Source organism: Neomonachus schauinslandi, chromosome X, assembly GCF_002201575.2.
Source record: "Neomonachus schauinslandi chromosome X, ASM220157v2, whole genome shotgun sequence".
Classification (NCBI taxonomy): domain Eukaryota; kingdom Metazoa; phylum Chordata; class Mammalia; order Carnivora; family Phocidae; genus Neomonachus; species Neomonachus schauinslandi.
In genome coordinates, this window is record NC_058419.1 from 119,250,673 (window position 1) to 119,274,448 (window position 23,776).

The following is a 23,776-nucleotide window of genomic DNA, read 5'->3' on the forward strand; positions in this document are numbered from 1 at the left end:
GACCGGGGAAACATCAGTCATTTTCAATTGAATGTAAAATAGGTTCCGTTTGCCTTTAACACTGGACGTTTTCTTTCTTCGTATCAACTGTAATAGACATGAAATGTCTGAGACCCTCTGATGGTGGGAAATCTCCTGTAGAGGTTGTCAGATTAGGCTCTGTAGAAGATTATAAAGGTTGTTGTTGTTTATCCTTCTCTTTTGTTTTTGAGGGGTGGAGTACGTGTTTGTTTCCTGGTGTTTCAACTCTAGACGTTCAGGCTGATTTTCCCCCGGCAGCGCCAAAATACAGACAAGTTAGCCATGTCCCGTAGAAATTTTGACAATTTTAATGTTTTAACAAAGCAATGCTTTCAAATCTCATGATGAAAAAGTTCTTTCGAATTCTGTTTGATGTACGCGTGTTTTTTCTGTGGATAGCGAGGACTTCTTTGGAAGTCATCTGTATGTGAAATTGAGTAATCCCTTTGTTTATTGTTAACAGACAAATGAAATTATGATTTGTACAGACATAAGCCAAGAAAGTATATGTTTGCATTTTTATGTCCAAACATGTGAAGCATGCTTTGGTTTACCGTGAGGTGTTGCAATGGCATGAAAGTAGGCGTCTCGACGTTCCAGCCAGGCAACAAGGAGGAGACGGTCCTTGCCTCCTGCTCGCCCTTTAGCAAGAAGTTCTTACACACCTTTGGTGGAGGCCAGATGTCTGGGTTTGCACATGAATCGTGCAGGTTTGCAATCAGCCTGTTTTTTTGTTTGGCTTGGTTTGGTTTTTTTACACTTTCCTGATGATTTACTTTAGTTGCAGTTTCTTGTCTTGCATGGTGATAAGCAACATCCTTGAAAGAACTGCAGGGTAGGACTTTTTTTTTTTTTGCTTTTGGGAAGACTACTGCCTCTTCTTCCTTTAGACAGTCAGTTTTTAAAAGATTACTTTCCATTCTCAATTCACTCTTTTCTTTGCCATTCTGGAAACTGAAATCTGGGACACCCATCACAGATTTGCTCTTACATGTATATGTAGGCATTATACATATATATAAACGTATGTCTATATGATAGGTTATATGCATGCATAATATATGCATATATGTATGTGTATATATGTATTGCTTCTGTGTGTATAGGCATATGTATGTGTTTCATACACATGTATTTTCATTTGTTTATCAGGATGATAAACTGCAATTTAGATCTCTATTTTGGGAAGGAAAAAATAAGCACCTTATTGTGTCTGTACGAGAGAGAGTTCTTCTTGATGTAATGTTTTTAAAAACTCCTTCCAGGTATTATATTTTAATTCAGAAGATAGACACAAAATAATCAGTATATTATTTAAAAAACAACAACAACCCGGCGTCCAGCACATAATGTGATCATGTGCTTCGGGGGGCAAGGGAGGCGAGCGCCCGTTGTTGACCCCGGGAGCTGGACAGGACGCTCCAGTTGGCAGCATGGGAAATTGGCACCCAGCACTCAGCTGCGGGACACTGACCCGCTGCTGGTCCCCGTGAGCAAGGAGGGTAGAGATCTCCGTGCCAAGTCATCGTTTTCTGGGGGGGACCAAGCGGTGGGTATTAATCTGCCCTGAGCTGCCTTTTCATTTGGCTTGAGTTGAACGTTGAGTGGGCGAGAGCACAGGGAAGCCCTGCCGAGCTGTGTGGAAAAGGCAGTTGGAAAGCAAGAGGGAGTTTTGATTCTTCAACTCGGCAACCCTGGCGGGGTGGGATGAGGTGGAGCTGGCCTTCCTGGAATTGTCGCGTCGATTTTCCTGTTGTGTTTCACTGTTGACGCTCTCCCAGACACACAGGACTGCTCCGCCACGGCCTGCCACCCGCCATCTGGTCTCGGTGGCCTGTCTGTCATTTCGTGGGTCCCCATCCTCTGCCTACGGCGATGTTTCTTCAACAAGAACTAGGGTGCAGCCCATTGGTGGGTATTCGAGGTGATCTCTTTGTAAGAATCTGGAGAGATGCTAAGAGAACTAGTAAGGACAAATGTGCTATTTCTTGTTTGTAACCTATTTATCAGTCTTAACAGTAGGACAAATTGCATTGGTGAGACTGTTGCGGGGGTTTCTGTACTGTGAGGGCAGCGGGATGGGGGCAGTTGGTCCTGGAGAAATCAGGACTGCTTTTTTGCATTGTCATTGGTGTCTTTTTTTTTCTTGTCTGCTTGTATAAATGAACTCCAGAAGGTGTATTTAAGCATTCTGTTAAGTAAATTTGGAAGACTAGGTTTCAATTAAAATAACCAGACAGTGTGACCTAGCTCCCATTTCTCCTTAATTTTTATCATTAAAGCCTTCATATCCCCAAAGACATCTGCTGTGCTTCCAAGTGATTCTTTTCAGGAATGTTCATTCATTATTAATCAGGTTGCATGGTCAAGAGAGTATGTGATTATCCTAGAGATCCAATTACTAAAAAACCGAGCACGTTATGGACAGATGTGGAAGGATAGCGGAGGTTTTGCGAACAGTTTAATTCAATCTGCATGAATTCCACCAGGCCGGGGCGGGGGGGGGGGGGGGTGGTTTGGTGAAATTAAAAGTCTTCCCTGTTTCTCACTTTTGGTATTAGGTGAAACATTTTAACTTCCAGCATTCCTCAGAATAAAGACCAAGTGGCAAGTTATTAAAAACATCTATTGTATTAATTTGTTACTTTAAAACTTGAGACTAGTGCCTCAGTGCTTACCTGCTTGTCACGGTTTTGTTTTGTTTTTTCCCAGTCAGTCCCTCTGGTCCCTTAAAATTTGGTTGGCAGAAATTCTTAGTCATCCATCACTGATTAAGGGAACGGATTTGAGTGTGCTGACAGTCGGAGGTTAACCACAGCGCTCTTTCAGAGGCATTACCTATAGAGTGTTACAGATCACTTTTTTTTCCCCCACCTGTTCCTGCTAGTGTGTTATTTGTATTGTTGCTTTAAGGGCCACTTTGCATTTTGACTGCTCTCTGCCGTAATTTGGAGTAGGAAGTAGCCTCTGTTGTGGTATCAATTTCCAGTCTTTCAGAATGCCATTAAATTCAGTTGGATCTCCCTCTCCCCTCTGCATCGCGTCTATGGCCCTGTTTTACTGTGCATTTACTGACTCGCCTGTGTCTCAAATCAGCCAGGGTGCTAATCGGTAAAGCAGCGTTTGGGTAGGGTGTTTATTCTGTGGTTTTTATAACTCAAAGCTAAATACTAAACCATGACCAAATATGCAGACGTTGAGTGCTCGTATTATGTTATTTAAAATACTCTATTTGTGGTGAATTCCTCTTGAGTATAGTACCCAGTTTCTATTGTTTCTGCCTCACAAGCTGAGGTTAATTTCTAGAGGTTCACAGTTCCAAAGTTTTGAGTCCTCTGAAAGTCCGTGTTTCTTCTGATCTAAGATAAAAACATCATTCCACAAGCCTCAAAAAAAAAAAAAAAATCCACCTGTGGTTCTATAACAGGGATAATCTCAGAGCAAAAATCCAAATGGCAATAAGCCAGCTAAATCTTCGTTACCCATGTGAAGAGAGGGGATAGGAAATTGACTTGGTCGTAGTTCTGAAATGTAGGACTCTCTAAAGAAAATTTACTCGTAGAATTTGGGATGCTGTTTGTTAGTTACAACACTTTTGAGGGCTTTCTCTCTGCCAATTGCCCAAATCGTTTTTATGTGATCTGGTGTAACATTTGTACAGTTTTGGTGGTGTGTTTGTCGTTTTGGTTCTGTTTTGGTAAATTTAACATCAAGCTTAGTTTCCATACCCCAGAGGATATGTAGAAAAAAACGGGAGGAAGTGCCTCAGGGATCATCCGGGCAGTGGCTGTGAGCCACCCGGTAGGAACAGTTGACCGCCGGCCACCCAGTGTTGGTATCCAAGTTTATTCCTTGGTCTAGTGACTCATGAATTTCCCTCATAGTGATGGCTTTCAGAGCCGTCGAAAGTGAGGGACTGAAAGTAAAATTACTGGTGGCTGGAATGTGTGCTCTTTGTCATACACTCCAAATCAGAAAAGTGATCATTGTTCATGGAGTTTGCAGACATGACATAGAGTAGTTGCAGGGAAACGCTGAGAGATGGGTTTACCTTATGATTAAAATGTCAAAACACCGTTAAGAGAAATTTGGAATTAAACTCCTGGATGACATGATGACAATCAGGTAGCTCCTTCTAGTGGGTGATTGAACTCAGAGACTGCACTTGGTCTGGAGACTCCTAATTCTTGGTCACTTGCATATATGGGTGAAACTTCCATACTCTGGGGATTTTGATCTGGACCTGCTCACTGACGTCGGCCACAGGTTAAACCTCGCAATGCGTGTCTTCTTCCCAAGGGCTCCTCGGTGTTCCTTCAAGGTGCAGGTTCTCTTCTCTGTGTCACTGCAGACGTCCAGGGAGACTACAAGGAATAAAGTGGTGAAATTCTAACATGAGCTAGCGAGCAGGATGATAGCAAGGGTTGTGACAGCACAGGGGGTTGAATGTTTTCTTTGCATGGACTTGCCCAGACGATGGTTTTGCTCTTACTTCAGAGGAGAGGGCAGAAAAGATGACTCCAACAGCCAGGAAGCTTCCTCCTCACTTGCATCTCGCTGGCTGAGAACAGTAATCCATAAGGACATCCAGCCTGAGTTCCCCATCTCCCTTCTCAGTTCCAAACCTTGTATCTCCACTAAGTCCTGGTGCCCGTCCTCTTCTACTGGGGACTGTCTCCTTGAGTCCGTTTCCCCCAAGAGCCCGCACCTTGGACAAAAGAAAGCCCTTCTCCCTCCAGGAAAGTCCTCCTCCTGGGATGTGTGCTACCTCCGGATGATGATACTTGGAGCCCAGAGGGGGCGAGGGGCCATCTGCCCAGGCAGCTGGTTCAGCCAGATCACCTTAGCCATCACCTGGGTGCCAAGGTCCGATCATCCTTGCAGCCCTCACCGCCCGCTGTCCATCTCTCTCTTGATTAATTTTTCTTAACCCCAAAAGGCACGAGCCTCTGACATCCAGATTTATCATGGGGGATTTCGAGGAGTAGGTGGTCATTTGGCTCAGGCCACCCATTTACGATTGGCCTCAAATTTAGACGATGAGTGTTAACTCCGTATGAGATTTGTGTTTGTGTCTGCGCTCGCGCGTGCGTGCCTATATCAGTCCCGGAGCTGATCCAGCTCTACTGAAAGAATGGGATGAATCATGTAACTTTAAACCAGAGTCCCATTACTGATCACTCTCTTGTGTACCAGGAAATACTATTTTTAAATGAATGTTTCGGTTATTTTGTAAATATGGTAGTTACACCGCTTTGCGGTTTTCAGCTAAAAGCCTTACCTTAATTGTAAACATTTAAGACATGTTGCACTATTTATAGCCATGTTCTAAAACAATTCTTCTTTGTTTAATATGAAATCTCCAAATACAACAATGGCCAGCGTTCTCTGGGCCTCTAGGAGGTTCTGCCGTCAGCTTAAAAAAACCAGAAAACAAAAACAAGAAAATAAACATGAAACACACTCAAAAAAAAAAAAAAAAAAAAAAAGAATCTCACAAAGGGGAAAAGGATCTGTGCTGGGAAGAAAGGCAAAGGCAGCTGCTAAGAGCAGCAAATGGTCCCATCCCCCAGGTTCCTGGGATGGGAGGTGAGTGCGTGGGAATCAGGTTGAAGAAGCAGTTCGGGAGACACTTGGGCAAGGTGTTGAAACAGAAGCTAAGGCATCCATTGGGACTTATCCTCTGGCCAGCAGGGAGCTAGCTGCTCAATGTGTGGGCCTCTAAGAGAAGTGACAGGAAAATGACGAGGTGCGAGAAGCATGTGGCAAAGATGAAACTGAGGGACAAAAAGATTGGAGGTAAGGAATCAAATTAGGAGGTGTTTGTGTGTGGGGGAGTGGGGTGTAATAGTCTAGGAATGCAGGAAAGAAGATCTGGATCAACCCAGAGGCAGTGAGAGCAGAGAGAAGGAAACCAATCAAAGAACGAGGGATTGACCCTCACATGTCTTGGCTGATGATTTGGATTTGGGGGAAGGAGAGTGTGTGGCTTCCTATTGATGCCGGAACAAATTACCAGCGCCATGATGGCTTAAACCACACTGGAGGGCAGAGTGTCTGCAGGGCTGTGTTCCTTCAGGAGGCTCTGGGGGAGACTGTTTGTTTGCCTTTTGCAGCTTCTAGAAACAGCTCACATTCCCTGACTTGTGGCCCTTCCATCTTCAAAGCCAGCGACGGTCATCAAGTCTTTTCTGCATCTCATCACCTGGCCCTACTCTTCTGCCTCTCATTTCCACATGTGAGGGCCCCTGTGATTCCGTCCAGTGCACGTGGATCGTGCCCTCATCTCCCCCATTTTCAGGCCAGCGGTAGCAGCCTCACGAGGCGAGTTTCGGACTTGCAGTGATCAGGAGAACGGAAGCACCATGAGGAGACTCCAGAGGCTTGTAGGGCATACAGGTTTGGGAGGGAAGCTGATGAAACCCATGGGACGCACACTCCAAATTGAGGCATTTACAGTAAATGAAGCAGAGCACTGTCTGTGCTGAGCTGGGATTCTGGAAAGAGAGACCCTGCGAGAGACAAGCCTAGGAGTCATTCTCATAGACGCTGTACGAGAAACGAATGAACAGCCTGGATGGCTTTTTTTTTTTTTAATTGAGGTGTAATTGACATATAACATTACATTAGTTTCAGGTGTGCAACCTGACTCCCTATTTGTACATACCGTGTTATTACCTACAGCCACCGTGCTGTACATTACACCCCCGGGGCTTCTTTCTTTTACAACTGGAAGTCTGTACCTTTTGACCCTCTTTGATGACCTTTGGACGGAGGGCCAGACCCTTAGAAAACACCCAGGCTCTGCTTCGCTGGAAGGAGAAGTCAGCAGTGCTTAGAGAGAGGAAAGCCAGAAGAGCACAGTTTCAGTGACACACAGAATGAGAGAGGGTGGGACAGGAGGAAGACAGTGGTGTGAAAATCTTGACATTATTGGTTTTCCTCAGAAGTCTTGAATTTGTAAGAAAGTTTCTGGAAAAGGTGTCTTGCATCCAGTGCGTCCCAGGAAGCGAGGCTCAAGTGCAGCCCATGGCTAAGGACGGTCCTGCTTAGGGATTGTTCGGAGTGAGTGCTGGAAGAAACTGGAGGGAACATCTGTGGACGCTGTCCCAGGGCCACGCAGCTAGTAAAATAGCCGAACTGCGTGTCATCCTCGACCGTCTGGCCACCCATCCGGCTCTCTCCTTTCCCTCTATTCCATGCCCTGTTTTAGACTACAAACCGTGGACAAGCAGAGGTGTGAGCTGTAAATTGTCGCCATTCCCAGTTTGTTGCAAGGGGTTCCCATGATTACCCACATCCTCCTCTGAATGAGGACCAATCAGCCCATTCAGAAAAATGTTGAGCTATAGAATTTCCTGACAATGATACGCACGTGTGATTTCCTTCTATTGTAACGAAGGCTAAGAATCTCTCTCTCTCTTTTTGAGGACTAGACATTAAATTATGGGAGTTAAGAAAAGGAAAAGATAACATTTTTTGCAAATCCCCCCCCACCACACACACCTGTTTGGTGAACCCCCGTTCATCTTCAAAAATCCTTCTCACATATTGCCTCCTTCGGGAAGTTTCCCGTCTTCTTCTCCCCCAGTCTTTGGCACGTGTCTTCTTCTATGCTGTTTTCTCTCCCCATAAGATCACTGAGGCAGGGGCCAAGTGTTACTGTCACTTGTACCAGCACCAAGAACCTAGAGAGGCTTCAATATTTGGTGAAAGAATGAATGGTATTTTCATTTCTCAAAAAGCTAAAAAATAAACCATGCTAATTTTCTCAGGTGGGGGAATAGCGTGCATGCTTACCAGTAACATATTGTCGAGTAATGTCACCAGAATATTACCTACACCACAGCAAGATCTGCATCAAAGGAGAAAAAAAATCAGATCCACTATAGATATCGAACCCAGAGCCCCTTCCCTTTTGGCAACATATGGGCACAAGATTCCGAAAACTGGCTGAACCTCACTGCGCATCCAGATATTTAGTCATCATTTAATACCATTAAACCAACATCTGCAGCGTAGATGCTTGCACAAAACACCGTGCCAAGCGCTATGGCAATAAAAGCAAAAGATCCCGTTCTGAGCAGCTGCTATTAAATCATTCTTAACATGAAGTGCCCCTAAGCACTCGACTCAACATTATTTCCATTGATGTCAGGGTGAAATCCCATTGCCTATCATTTCCCATTAGCGTTCGAAACTTGTACCCACTTGTCCACGTCTCACTCCACCGCCGTTCCCTTGTTGCTCGCACAGCATTTTAGTCCTGTCTCTTTGGGAGGGATTCTCACTTCTCTGTTGTCTGGTTGTACGTGTCTCTATCTTCTACTCCGTGGGTCAGCAAAATAAGATCCTCAGGCTAAATGGAGCTTGCTACCTGTTCTTGTAAATCCGATTTTTTTTTTAAATTTTATTTCTTTATTTGACAGAGAAAGACACAGCGAGAGAGGGAACACAAGCAGGGGGAGTGGGAGAGGGAGAAGCAGGCTTCCCACCGAGCAGGGAGCCTGATGCGGGGCTCGATCCCAGGACCCTGGGATCATGAGCTGAGCCGAAGGCAGACGCTTAACGACTGAGCCACCCAGGCGCCCTTGTAAATCTGATTTTATTGGCCAGCCGCACTCACTCATTTGTGTATTGTGTGTGACGGCTTTGGCGTGCCACAACCCTGCATCTGACAGCTGTGTCAGAGACCGTCTGGCCCGCAGTGCCAAAAATAGTTACTCTCTGGCCCCCTATAGAAAAAGTTCGCTGACCTCTGTTCCAATATGTTGAGAGATCCTTTGAGACAGCGGTGTTGTATTCTTTGAGGGTTTTAACCCCAACAGCTGTATGTTTCCCAACTCATTCAACCCACGTTTGAGTCCCACTGTGTGCAAGGCGCTGTTCCAGGGGCTGGCAGGACATCCCTCAAAGAGCCAAGCCAAGTCTCTGCTCACATGGAGCTCACCTTCTACCTGTGGGGCAGCGGGGAGTGATGATGGCTCAGTGACCAAACTAGTAGAATATGTTGGGTGACAAAAGTTATGGAGAAGGACAAAGTGAGGCGGGGGGGGGGGGGGGGTGAGCTGGGGGGGGGGGGGGCGTGATGGGTGGGTAGGTGGTCGTGGGGGTAGCAGGGGAATTGGTTTTCCGTGGGTTCACAAAGAGGTGGCACTGCAGCAGAGAGTCACGTGGATTCCAAAGACCTTGGGGAGGGGAGATGGGACGTGCTTGGCACGTTGGGCGCATCACGAGGAGGCCGTGTGCCCAGAGCCGAACGAGGGCTCGCGTGGGAGGAAGTGAAGCCACTGTCTGAGTCTGTTTTCTGGGGCCGGTTTGATTTTGCTGAGTTGCTCCCTGAGGGAGATGGGAAGCCCCTGGAGGGGAGAGCAGAGAAGAGGCAGGCTCGGTCATGTTTTAACAGGATCTCTGGCTTCGGGAGTAAAAGATTGCGGGTGGGGGCCAGAGTGAGCAGAAGGCAGGAAGCCATTCGGAAAGGTATTGTGATAATCCAGGTTAAGGCGTGATGTTGGCTGGCCCACGACCACAGAGCCGGGGTGGTGAGGGTGCCAGATTCCGGCTTCGCGAGCCAGCTCGCTTAACGTCTCAGCTCAGAGGTCAGCGTTTCCACCGGGGTCGGCAGCAGAATCACCTCTAGAAATTGTGATTGTGCCGCGCTGGGTTGGAATCCTGGCACCTGCAGAAAAATACAGTCCTTCCTCGCAGCTCTCCAGACATAATTGGGGCTCATCCCTGTGTGGAGATCTATCGGTAGGCGTTCTTGTCGCACCTGAGAACAAAGTGGACCAAAAGGGCGACGGTTTCCCTTTAATTTACTTTCTTCAGATGGGAAGAGAGAGGAAACCCGATTTAGAGATAATTCTGTTTTTCCACGATTAACCAAAATAATGATTAATAGGTAAACCTTTTCAATTTCGTCCAAGCCATCTGTCAGAAGGGGTGGCTAGGACCGAGCGGGGACGGCAGGTTGTGCAGACATGAGTAAGCTTTCATATTTCAAATCTCAGCTGCCCGCTCATTCTTCCTCGTGTACTTAATATTCGCGAATGGCTGAAGATCTTTTTAAGATACCAGGCTTCTATGAAGCCAGCAGCTCTTTAATTTTTAACAAACTCAGCACGCACTTGACGCTTTTAATGATCAATTCCTGTTTAGTTGATGGCAATATGAGCATTAGCTTAACCAAAGCCCCACATGGTATTTCTGAGGGATGCTATTTCAGAAAGGGGCAGCGCATTCTAGAAATCGTGAGTTTTGTAAATAAAGGGAGGAGCGAATACAAAAAGGCCGATTGTCCGAATCGCTAAACGGTAGAAGTGGATGTGAAGCGGGCCAAGAACCCCCCAACTCCCCCCTCCCCCCGGCCCCCCGAGGGTGACTGGAACCTGGCGTCCCCTGGGTGAGCTGCACTGTTCTCCCACAGGCCGCACTGGACTGCATCTAATATGCCCGGCGCTGTTCTGCAGACCTCTGCTAACGGTCTTGAAAGGGAGATGGTTCAAAGAGGCTTGGTTCCCAGGCCTGCTAATGAGCATGAGGCCTCTTCCCTGGTAATGAACCGGGGTCTGTGCAGGATTCTTTTCCCCTGCCTTTTCTGAAGGGAAGGCAGGCAGGAGTTCACAAAAGCAACAGCCCGTCTTCGGGGTGCGGGGAGCGTGCAGCTGGGCCACCAAAGGCAGCCTGGCGGGGAGCGACAAAGCTCACGGAGACCGAGCCCAGGGCCAACAGAGCTCTGGGTGTGAGGCTGGATCTCCTGCCGGCCCGGCCTGTCGGTGGCCACAGGGACAAGCCCTTGATGGGACTCTTTCGGCCAGGCGGGCTTCGCAGGATCCCTCAGCTGCCCTTGCAAGCCTCCTCAGAGTACTGCTGCCTGCGCTGCAGTCGTTAGCCCTGCTAATAACTTACCAATGAATATTGAAGCCACGAAAATCCTTGTCCTAATTAACTAAATCGTTACTAGTCGTTGGTACCCAAGCTCACCACAGCCACTGAAAAGGCCCGCAGATATTTTTCTCTGCTTCCCTCTGCCCACCCACATCCCACTGCTGAATTAAACAATAGAATTATTCAAGAGAGTAACGAACACATGCCAAAAAACATGGCCTCGATCACAATCATCTCTGTGAAAGTCAGTGTTTTTCCGCAGGAATATATTTTGGTAGCTGACATCCCGTATTTAAGCATTATCATTTCTGCTGAAGTCATGCGTTTGATCTCATGCACATTTCATGCCCATTTCCACAAGAAGTGCCTTTCTACTTCTCTGAAGCCTGCGGTGGTGTCGTAAAAAGTCCTGCAGATGCATAAACATTCACGTGTAAGTTCATCAATTCAAAGTTAGGAAAGACTCTAGTTCGTTAATTAACATTTCTACATTTTAATTTTCCACACAAGGTAAAACTTGGCCGTGACACAGTAAGATTATTGTCATTAGATACAAATTATGGAGATTACAGTTTCAATAACTTGCCAGTCTGGAGTAAGACCTTTTAACAAACAAAATTGCGGGGGGGAAAAAAAAAATTTTTTTTTCTGCTTTTGGTGACTGGGAACTTTGAGAAAATGTTAGTTGGTATGCTAGCTTCGGGTGTTTCTCCCCTCCTTATTCCCCCAGTGAATAGAAAGAGAATTATTTGGAATGCACACGCATTTACCCTTCCATGACCTGCGTTTGGAATTATTCTGAGATGCATTCAAAGCTGACAGCTCCCCATGGCTGACCCCCTCGCGCCTAATCAGATCTTACGTTCTGTTTCCAGATAGCTGATCAGCTTCCTTGGATTTTGCTGATGACCCAGGAGAGCTTTGCCTGAAGATGGAAACGCTGGAGTCGGAGCTGACCTGCCCTATTTGTCTAGAGCTCTTTGAGGACCCTCTCCTGCTACCCTGTGCACACAGCCTCTGCTTCAACTGCGCCCACCGCATCTTGGTGTCACACTGCGCCACCAACGAGTCTGTGGAGTCCATCACCGCCTTCCAGTGCCCCACCTGCCGACATGTCATCACGCTCAGCCAGCGAGGTCTAGACGGACTCAAGCGCAACGTCACCCTGCAGAACATCATCGACAGGTTCCAGAAGGCATCCGTGAGCGGGCCCAATTCCCCTAGCGAGACCCGCCGGGAGCGGGCATTCGACGCCAACACCATGACCTCCGCTGAGAAAGTTCTCTGCCAGTTCTGTGACCAGGATCCTGCCCAGGATGCTGTGAAGACCTGTGTCACTTGTGAAGTGTCCTACTGTGATGAGTGCCTGAAAGCCACTCACCCAAACAAGAAGCCCTTTACAGGCCATCGTCTGATTGAGCCAATTCCGGACTCGCACATCCGGGGGCTGATGTGCCTAGAGCACGAGGATGAGAAGGTGAATATGTACTGTGTGACTGATGACCAGTTAATCTGTGCCTTGTGTAAACTGGTTGGGCGGCACCGAGATCATCAGGTGGCAGCTTTGAGTGAGCGCTATGACAAATTGAAGGTTAGTCCGATCCGCCTTAAGCCAACCCCTTTCTGCCGGCAAATGTCATGGAAATAAAAAGTGTATTCACTGCTAGCTGCATGGCAGGTGAAGCTTTTCTCGTCACCTTTGTTATCTGATTAGTTTTAGCATGTTTTTTGGCAGCCTGTAAATGTTGCACAATCAGGGTATCTTGTAAAAGTTGACTGCTGCTTGTAATTTTCGCGTTGTCAAGGTGAGGGCGAATTTGAAAGATCTGGATCATTTTCAGTCCTTGCAGGGGAGAGAGAGAGGAAGAGACAGAGAGAGGGAGGGAGGGAGAGAGAGAGGGGGGTGGGGGGGGGAGAAGGAAAGAAGGAATGGCAGATAAAAATCTGGCTTTGGGCATTTTGGGGGCATTTATTTTCTTCACTCATTAACGAAAGCTAATTTCACCCGAACTGTACCTGTATCCAGTTACTTGCACAAACAAAAGGATAGAGGGAGGAATGCCTATAGCAAATGTGGGATTTTAGAGGACATGTGACCTTGTATTTCTTGTGTGAATGATATCCGGCTTATTGGGGAGCTAGAGTGCTCTGACGATCTCGGGTTTCGCCAAGAAATTCCTTTTCGTGTAGGCTTTTTCTTCGGTAAGGTTACAGGCGAGGCTGTTTGAACTTCACTTTTAACGTGAAATTATTAACCTAGCTCCAGCTCGGGGGATGATAATTAATATGACTATACGTCAAATTAAAAATCACTCTCTAAATATGGATAGAATGCACCAGGGAAGAAATAAGTCAGGTCTCCAGATGTCTGTCGAACTTCAGGCGATGGTGGGTCTAATTATGGCAAACTCAGCCGAGAGTTTGCTCTAATAGTGAGAGACTATGCTCACCGGTTAATTTTAGATCACAAGATGCCAATTAAAAGGAAAGGAAGTATAAATTAAGAGCTTTGAGTAAATATATATTGAAGTCCTTCCTCTCAGGAAAAACACACACCGTGTTGTTGAGCAAACAAAAAATGAATCACATGATCGAGAGTGTTATCACTCAGGGCACATCGTCACCTCTCACAAATGGTTCCTGTCACTTTTCCTTAGCGTGCTAATGGGTGGTTGTGTTTACCGGGACCTCATAGTTTATTTTGTGACGCTGGGATTAATGGATCACACCTGTGATTTGGTCAGGCTGTTTCTTGAGATGCTGAGGGTAACTGGTGAGCTGAAGTCAATCCTGCTTCTGAATGTCACTTGGAGAACCTGGGCAGCATGCCTCACTTTTAAGTGTCCAAGGACTGCTGGTGCAGATCCGTCCGTAAACGCGGAGAAGAAGTTAAGCCTGAGGACTTAGGTGCTGGGGACAAGGGGAGACAGACGCCGACTTGTTTTCTAGTATAGTGCATGGCACTAGCCAAAAACACACCTCTAGAGATAATGATAGCAAAGGCAACGCGTGTGTGCATTGTGCCTCCGATATTCTTCGGAAATTGACATGGCAGTCGATTTCAGAAGCCGAGGTGATCATTTCCTCCCCTTTTCGGCTGGGGACAGAACGTTTAAGATGACTGGACATGGGTGTTTTTGCTTTCCAAAATGTGAACATGGCGGACGGGAGTCTTTATCAAAAAAAAAATGTCCCTTTGGCTGGATTAACACTGACTTTTAACAGTCAATTGTTGAAACACCACAATGATAGATGTTCAGTATTCAGCAGCCTCCAGACTTGATATTTAAACTTGGTAGTCAAGTTCTGCTCATTATTTGTGTACTATCAGAGAGGAGTTATTAATTATTTACAGAACATCTCCAAATTTATGAGGAGATAACTATCATGCTCTAAGCTCTTTTTGTGATGAAAATGAAGCTCTTCAATTATAGACCTGCACACTTGTCTCATCAAGCCCGTGGGTTAGCAGTCGTCGATACTGTCACCGAAGGGCCTGACAATTAACGGTGCAGTATATTTTATCTTCTAATTACAGAAATAGAAGCATATAAACAGCACCCAGTGCACCAAAGCGCATCTACAGCCACTCAACAAAATATGCTTATGAGCATTTAAACAGGAAACCTGCTAGCATGGCATGTTTGTCCTAAAACACACCACTTGCATTAGAATAAAAAGGTGTTAAGAATATATTGACATTTGGGGTGTCTGTGATATTTCAGGTATCATATATTTATGAACATATGTGCTTTTTTGGGTTTAAAACCCAAGTACAACATGGACATTAATTTTTGAGGAAAGTTAATAGCATACTGAGAGGACCAAAACCAAGGAAGGGTATTTTCTGTTAATTATTACTTTGGTCTGAACAAGTGAATGTGCTCTGTAAGTGTCTTTTTCTGAGGCTTTAGCATCTCGTACAGAAATAGATCTGTGACGATGTGGAAATATAAAGTGTGGAGAAATTTGAGGGTGCTTTCCTTGAGAAGATGATAGATGCGCTGTACTTATTTGGATATGTAAGGACGCAAGTGTCTCCTTTTGGAAAATGTGTTTGTTCTTGTGTTAGTGAAAGTCCATTATTTGGGGCGCCTGGGTGGCTCAGTCAGTTAAGCGTCTGCCTTCGGCTCAGGTCATGATCCCGGGGTCCTAGGATCGAGTCCCACATACGGTTCCCTGCTCAGCGGGGAGCCTGCTTCTCCCTCTGCCTGCCGCTTCCCCTGCTTGTGCTCTCTGTCTCTCTCTCTGACAAATAAATAAAAATACAGTCTTTTAAAAAATATTCCTTAGGGGCGCCTGGGTGGCTCAGTCGGTTAAGCGTCTGCCTTCGGCTCAGGTCATGATCCCAGGGTCCTGGGATCGAGCCCCGCATCGGGCTCCCTGCTCCGCGGGAAGCCTGCTTCTCCCTCTCCCACTCCCCCTGCTTGTGTTCCCTCTCTAGCTGTGTATCTCTCTGTCAAATAAATAAATAAAATCTTTAAAAAAAAAATATTCCTTAAAAATAGTCCATTATTTGAAGATGGGAATTCTGCAATGATTATGAAGAACAGTTATTTCTCGCACTGATCTTAAACTTTGGGGGCCACTTTTATTCATATTAGGTCTCAGTATATATACATGTGCTTGTGTAAAGAATTGGAATATACTTTTGTGCATTACAACTCTCTTTCCAGGCACAAAAGAAAAAAAAAAGCATAAAAATTCCAACATGTAGAATTCATGCAAATAAAATCTTCCCTGTCATCTGAAATAGCACTGTGTCAGTAATCTAGTGCTTTCAGAGACTATGCATTGGGAAGCACTCATAAAATATTGAAGCAAAGAGAAAATTAAACCAACATTTCCTGAACTCGATTTTAAGATAAAAAGAGAAAAGTCTTCCTGCCAAATGCATGTCTCTAAATGGAGCATGTCATAATGTGGACCTGCTTGTATCATTTTAATTGAATTTTAAGATGCCTCTCAGTCCTCAAGCCTGGATTAAAAGTTTGATTTGTGAACCACATAACATGTAAGAGAATTTAATATAATGTATTGCAGAGTTTTCAAGGAGTTACAATGCAATAATTCCATTTTTTTCTGTTCCAACATGCAATGTTGGGTCTCTTGCTTCTTTTCTCAGGTTAAACCTATAAAAATATACAAACTGAGAAGAGTTGACCTTTCCTTGCCCTTCAACTTCGGCACAGTCCCACTTCAAGTTAGCTGATGCTGAAGGTCCAAACCATTGTTTTGCATTTGTGACTCTAAAGGCTGGCTCTAGGAGTTTATTTGTATGATGCCCATTTCAATGGGTCATCCCATTGGACCTCTGTCATCATTTGATAAAGGCTCCAATTAAAGCTCCGCCTTCCTGCGTAGTCTTTCTCATCTAGAGGTAAAGACGAGGGATTTCACTCTTGGGTTTCATTTATAGATTGTAAGTTTCCATAATTTTGAAAGTCCTGTGCTTTATTTGCAATTGGGAAAGTTGTAAGTGAGTACTTAGGCAGACTTTTTTTTCTTCTTTCCTTAGAATTTCTAGAACTTGTTTCTTCTTTGAAAACAGTAGCAGGTGTAGTGCAGGTTCCAGTGAAAAGGTGTGGGTGTGGGTGTGTGTGTGTGTGTGTGGGTGTGGGTGTGGGTGTGTGTTGCATGGCATATCCGCGGTGTGGATAGAGGCCGGGGATGCTTGTACATCCTATGATGTGCAGGATGGACTCCCACCACGTGGACTTATCTGGCCCCAAGTGTCCATAGTGCCCAGGTCAAGAAACCCTGATCCCTGAGAAGAATTTAGTGTTTATCACTGTATTAATTTGCTAGGGCTGCCGTAACAAGGGACCACAAACTAAATGACAGACATTTATTATCTCATGGTCCTGGAGGCTAGAAGCCTGAAACCAAAGTGTGAGCAGAGTTGCTTCCTCCTGAGGGCTGTGAGGGAAGGATGTGTTCCAGGCGTCTCTCCTTGGGTTGTAGATGGCCTGTCTTCTCTCTCTCTCTTCACATGGCATTCTCCCCGCGTGCTTATCTTTGTGTTCACATTTCCCCTTTTTATAAGTACACTAGTCATATTGGAGCAAGGGCCCACTGTACTCCGGTATGACCTCATCATAACTAAGTATATCTGCAGTGACCCTATTCCTAAGTGAGGTCACATTCTGAAGTACTGGAGGTTAGGACTTGAACATGTGAATTGGGGGGTGGGGCACAATTCAACCCATAACAGTTACTGACTTCAATGTATACCTAATTGTCTGGTCAACTGAACACATATTATCTCTCCATCAAGGATTTAATCACCTTGCGTTAGGCAGAACCCTTGGCTCACACTGCCCCATCACTCACCTAAGACTGACCACGGGGGCTTGCAGATCATTAATTCTCAATAAATTCTTGTCAGCTGCTTCACTGATGATCAACATTGACCCTACATGAAAACTTAAATTCATGATAATATTGCAGGTCTTCATTCTTCTATTAGGACGAAGCAGTCTATAATAGAATTTCTAAATAAGAGCAGGGCCTGATATTACATGATATTTTATCCAACTAGACCCGAACCATTATTTTGGTCGGTCTGGCATTTTGTTGGCTTAAGTGGTGTGAATTTTGATAAACTAGATCTCACCGAGTGGTATTCACATGTGTTTCATGCTACTATGCGATGGACACTTGGTAGACCCATCGTACCCATCATTTCATTTATCCTCCAATCAACAATAGCTGGCATATAGGTTTTTTAACAGGCCACCAAAAAGTAAGCTCATATATGCTTAATAAATGAATAGGCATAGTCTCCTTCCTTCGTGGAGCTTATAGTCTAGTAGGGAATTCCAATCAGGTAAACGTTTTCTCTGTGGTGGCAGAGGGAGGCCCAGCATGCCCAAAGCAGGGACACCAACCCCAAACCTGAGCAATGGAGACCAGCTTCCCAGAAAAGGACCATTGCACCACCATTCCAAGCCTATTATTAGAAAACAGTATCGAATTTGCTAGATGTCCGTAAATTCCCCGGTATTAGTCATTCTTTTTTTTTGTTATCTCATGTGACATCCCTTGTGCAACCCTATATGTTGATTCAAACTAGTTCACAATAATTCCAGGCTAGATTTTAATCTAAAATATAGATATACCTTATGACGTTTCACCACATGATACCAGTGGGATATGTGGGTGAGTCAGACATATGTCTTATAAAATGTTTTGGTTATATGGGACCTCACCAGTTCTAACTGGCCCCTTCAAAATGCAGTTCTGCTCGTGTTTCTTTGAGTGTGCAATATATGTTTAAAGTTCCCTTGTGATAAAAATATGGTTTCCAAATATTTGTAAGTTACTTAAACCTATATTTTAATTTTCTTGGTTTGGTACCGAAAGGATTTATGATACATGGAGTAAAAGAAAACATCTCCAGGGATAAGTTTTTAACAGTAAGCTCAAGGCCACATCCTTCTCCCTGAAGAATCTCCTCTCCCTTCCTTCACCTGCAGAGAGGAAGGTATTTTTCCGTGATGCTTTATTATTATTGGAATCATTTTCAATAAGCTTGGAGAGTTCTGGAAAATGCACAGACAAGTATACAGTCATGTGGCTATGTAAACACGTGTAATTCTTGGGCACATTGCTTAATGTTCAAAAAACAGAGCTAATAATGTACTTACATGCATAGACACTTAGGAGAACAAAATAAAATATTTCACATAAACCCTCAGTGTTGTGCCTGGCGCAGAGGAAGCCTGCAATATATGTTAGAACAGAACAATGTCTCTTGGAAACTAGGGGCTAGAATGGTGTGGTGTGATGGGTAAGGTGTAGACTTTGGAGGGAGACCGCCTTCCAATTATTTTGTAATACAGCTTGTATTATTTGTGAGATAAGGGTCCATGTTGTTGCGTTAATGTGTTTTGTAGTTTTGTTTCTAAGGCCCCTGGCAAAGGGCAGAGGCACAACAGTGAATAAACACTTGTTGATGGACGTATCCAGAATTGATAGGTTAGAGAGGGGTGTTTCGGGATTTGAAGGAGAAAGAGATGACTGGTCTTGAGTAGACAAGAAACCTTGCTTCGGGGTGGTGGGTTTTAAGCCACCATGACAGATCGGTGGATTATGCATCAAAGTAGAGAGAGGCCTTCCTCGGGAGTGAGGCCAGCAGAGACCTGTTGGCAGGAATCTGCAAGACGGTTTAGGGATTCTAGACAATGCTGGCTAGAGCCTGGGGTGCCGACTGGGGCTAAGAGAGAGAATGTTGGGAGAATCATGTTGGGGGAGATTTTGAAAGCCTTTGAATGCCAAGCTAAGAGTTTGGGACATTTTTACTCTTCTCTACGGGATTCACACTGAAGTGACTTTGTTTTTGAGAGAGAGGCTGATGGAATGTATATTTTCTCAAGGTAAGGTCAAATGAACGTATCAGTGCCCACAGGAGAAAGAGGGCGGGGAAAGACATTCACATTACTTTACAATTTATGGTCTCTTTTTTAACTGACAAGGTGAAGTAGTATCGTAGCTCAAAACCCACCACACTGTCAACAGAAACGTGCAATGGTGGGAGATAGAGCGTCTTGCCCGAGAAGACGAAGAAGAAACAGGAGGACACCATTGCCAGTTGGCTCTTGGATCAGGCATCAGTGCGATTCTTTTCCTGCTTTCCTGGTGCAGCGCGACACACTGGTGACGTGTGCTAATCTCTTCCGGCTCTTTGATTCACTCGAAGAAGGATGCCGTTCAAGCCTCCGAGGGCCTACTCTGCACCCAAGTGATGTTTTAGAGCCAGAAGCAACCTGGGAGCTCCCCTTGCTTTATCCCCCTTCTGCTGATGAGGAGATTAGGGCTGAGAGCGGTGACAGGCGTTGTCCCCAAGCACCCAGAGAGGTGCCTGCACCAGGCCTGGACGCAGCGCCCTGCTGCCTGGTCTGGCCTGTGTCTCTTCCGCTCCTTCCGGCCGCGGCCGCCAGTGCCAGCACAAAAAGCCTTGCCTCGCGGTGCTCCAGGCATCCTTGAGGCTCCTTCTGAGGTGCTGAGATGAAATGCAATGCTTTTCCAGTGATCTGGAACACACACCTGGCCTGGCTGTAAGCCACCATCATGGAGGTAGGCTGATGCCTCTAGGGCCACCAAAAGAGCTGCTTTAAGATATCCCCATGCTGGGACGCCTGGGAGGCTCAGTCGGTTAAGTGGCTTGGCTGCCTTCGGCTCAGGTCATGATCCCGGGGTCCTGGGATCGAGCCCCGCGTCGGGCTCCCTGCTCCGCGGGGAGCCTGCTTCTCCCTCTCCCACTCCCCTTGCTTGTGATCCCTCTCTCTGTCTCTCTCTCTGTCTCTCTGACACATAAATAAATAAAATCTAAAAAAGGAAAGACATCCCTATACTGTTATTTTCTACCGCTGCGCCAACGTAGCCTGGGTTGTCTTGAAGGGCCAGACCTCATGCCAAGAGGCGGGTTCACGGCGATGGACCAGGGTCGGTGCCCTCGGGGACATCCCAGAGAAGCAGATGCTCACGTGGAAACAAATGAACTGTTAATTGCAGCTTCAATGGGCTCATTAATTTCCCTCTTAGGGGAATTTTTTCCCTGAATGTTTTAATATACAGATAACAATTTAATTTTATTTAAATATATAGGCTGAGTGAGCATAAGTGAGGAGTTTATCTGTTTGTGCATGGTATTTGAATTCTGGTTGAAAACTTTTGAAAGAATGCAATTCACCTTGACCGTTACAAAGTTAAAGCTAGTAGGATGTGCAGAAATTACATTAACTAAACGATCCGTTTTTTTAAGGCTGTGATATTCAAAATTCTCCTTCCTTCTATGTCATTGACAAATCATGAATTAAGTCCTTCTTAGAAAGAGTGGTAACTTTTTCGATTCTAGATGAGTAATAAAGAGGACGTGAGTGGCCTGAGAAAGTGAATGTGGCTAAAGATTTTATTCATTCTCAGTAGGTGATGTAAGTGTTCTGGAAAAATCTGATAAAATTGCATTTACAAAATCCATTTAAAACTTACTCACTTGATGCTTTGGACTTTGGGGCATGATACTTAAGGTTCTTGCATACCCGTGAGGGTAGCTTTTCAGCTGACAGAGGAAACACATTTTGCATTTCTCATCAAAAAAGAAAATGCTTGTAAAGTACCTACTGTGGTGATTGGCACATAGGAAGCGTTCCGTGAGCATGAGGTATTATTATATCTGGGCATTTACTGTTACAGTAAAGGCTTCTTTGGTGTAATCCAATCGTGGATTTCCTGACAGTATCATAAATTACTCAGTGGTTATAAGGTCGATTTGTGTTTCTGGCTGACATGGGAAACTGAACAACCTTCAGGGGAATTATAATTGGGTGGAAACTTTGATTTGTCCTTCTTTCGAAACCAAGCTAGGTAGTAAAGTGGACTCTTAAGAAGCAGCGAGTGGTAGACTGAACGAAAGGCCTTTAAGAACAGGCACCATCTTGAAGTCCAGTCTGTGGGGGATGAGCTGGTCTTTCACGTTCCTGGTTTTACCTGATGGAATCAACACCAGAGGTGTTGACGGAGGCCCTGTGACTATTTCCTAGGAAAGAGAAGCTGGCTGAGGTGTCTGCCATGACTGTCACATTTAAACATGTAGAGACAGATGAGACGAATATAGATGACATGACAGGCAGGCAGCCTGGACCAATCACACGCTCAGTCAGCCAGCTTCCGTTTTTGTTGTGGACTGCCTTCGGTGGGGGAAGGAAGGATAGAGCGAGCTGGCCTTGGGCTCTGTCAGCCGCTGTCTCCCTTAGAATGGGATGAAGAGGTTCTGGTATTGGTTAGGGGAAGGTTTGAGGGCCTTCAAGCCCCCACACTGTAGTGGCCCTGGGCTGTTTTGTTCTCCATGTTCTGCGCCCCTGGGACAGAGTGCATAGAACAGCAGTGTTGTCATCCGCCTCCTCCCTTATATCTTCCTTACTGCCTAGCGGGGAAAAAAATCAGGAAAATAAGGGCTTTTATTTGCATTGGCATAGACTAGGTTATTATTACTAAAACAACACGGGAATCGGGAAAAGCTTCTACCCCGTTTGTGCCTTTATGAATGATCTTTTCCTCCCATCTGCTTTATCAAATCCTACTTAAAAAAAAAAAAAAAAAAAAAAAGAACCCTTGTTGATTCACCCAATGACTGTTTGCAGCTAATGAGATTAGCACTGGGTAAACTCTGGGAATGCAGAAATGAATAACCAAGATAAGTCCAGATGTAATTATAACATGCGATCAGAGTATAGAAAGGGATTATGAAAAGAATTCTATGAAACTCAATCCATGAGATAGTTTTAAAATATGATTGGTCGTCAGAAATTGCTGACTTAGGTGTTGCTATCTGGAAATTGCCTGATTCCAAAAGCTGAAGTGAAAACACATTTCTATGAAAAACAATGTGCAGAGGACAGACAGTAACATTCGCACTGTGCGTTCCTGTGGAGCGGCAGGTCAGGGCAAAAGCTGAGGGCTCCGAGCCACAATAAAATCTGGGCCAGACCCTTTCTTATTAAAGGTCTACTATTCATGGGCTGGACTGTTAGCTCTTCTCACGTGCTTTTCCTCAGAGGTCTCCGTGTCCTTCCTGAACAGGGCTCATAGGTCAGGTAAATATCCAGGCTCGGAAGCAGTTGATGTCATTTCCACCCTGAAGGGACCCATCTCTAGGAAGACGTTGTGAGAAGCAACTGGGGTTAGTACTAAGCGTTGCCGAGCCAGCTGGTAGACTGGCTTTATCTGATAGTTAGGGATATATATATGTTTTTTTTTTTTTTTTAATGAACTTAGGCGTTAGGCTGAATATCCTGGCCTGGTAGAGAGGTTTCTTTCTCCCTCCTTTGACCCTTGACATGGCTTTCCAGAGCTCAGTTGCTCTTGGTTGGCATCATCAGATTTAAGGCCAAGAGAAGCAAAATGGACAGGCTTTCAGACTCATGCTTAGCATGGCCTGTTGCTTCAGGAAGATCTAGGAGACCTCAGGTACCTGTACAAACCCCACCCGAGGAGCTTGGAGGGAGATGCTTTTCTTGCCCCCGGATTGCTGAATCAAGCTCTAGAGGGTCCTAGCAAACAAGGGTAACAAGGGTTTCACCCATCTATCGTGCTCAGCTTGTTAAGTGAAGTAGCTATAGTCTCTCTTGTATTCTATAAATTCATCTAGAAACATACCAGGCAAGGCCATCCTGCTGCCTCCATGCCTCTAGAAAAAAGACTTGTAGGCCAAGGCTGGGTGGTAGTAGAGGGAGAGGGAGTTATCATTCAAGATGCTGCTTTAAGTTGTTTTGAGATGTGGTTCGAGGGTATTTGTTGATTCAACATCCAGAACCAGCTATTACCAAGAGTAATGACTAGCATTGGTAAATCTCCAGATTGATAGTTTGCAAAGCACTCTCAAGTATTATTTGATCCTTGGAACAACCGTGTATCCCCTGCAAAAATGTGGGAATGATGATACCTGCTCATTAGGGATCTTGGAGGATTAAATGAGATAATGTAGGGCCGAGTGTCTAGCCCAGCGTCTAGTGGGTGGGAGAAGCTTGGTACCTAGGAACCATGTGGAACATGAGGCCATGGGAAATTAAATAGCATAACTATGGTTAGAGAAATCAAAGTTTGGAGGCTTAGACCCAGGGAGCCTATCTTGCCCCTAATTAATCACTGCCTTTGATTAAGACTGAAAGAACTATGGCTCAAACGTGCTACACTTCAAAAAAATTAGTGACAAGGAGAAAGCTTGGGTGATGGAGAGAAGAAGCACTTTTGCCTTACCTAGTGATGCAAGGACTCCCTGGACTGAGCAAAGAAATTTCCTTGTACGTGGTGACTATGATTGAAGATCATCTATTTTCCATTCTGATAGAAATAAAGAAGGAAAATA

General features: G+C 45.2%; 1 protein-coding gene across 2 annotated transcripts in view; it reads left to right on the forward strand.

Moving 5' to 3' along the window:
* Positions 1 to 1,797: 1,797 nt before the first annotated feature.
* MID1 (midline 1) overlaps positions 1,798 to 23,776 on the forward strand; it is a 114,523-nt gene continuing 92,544 nt past the window's right edge. Inside the window, exons 1-2 of one of the 2 annotated variants that reach the window (XM_021684091.2) lie at positions 1,798 to 1,932; positions 11,784 to 12,499. In XM_021684091.2, the coding sequence (XP_021539766.1) occupies positions 11,840 to 12,499 (660 nt within the window). In that variant the 5' untranslated portion in view covers positions 1,798 to 1,932; positions 11,784 to 11,839. Of the gene's footprint in view, positions 1,933 to 11,783; positions 12,500 to 23,776 lie in introns of those variants that run through there. The other variant, XM_021684100.2, reaches the window with a different exon arrangement.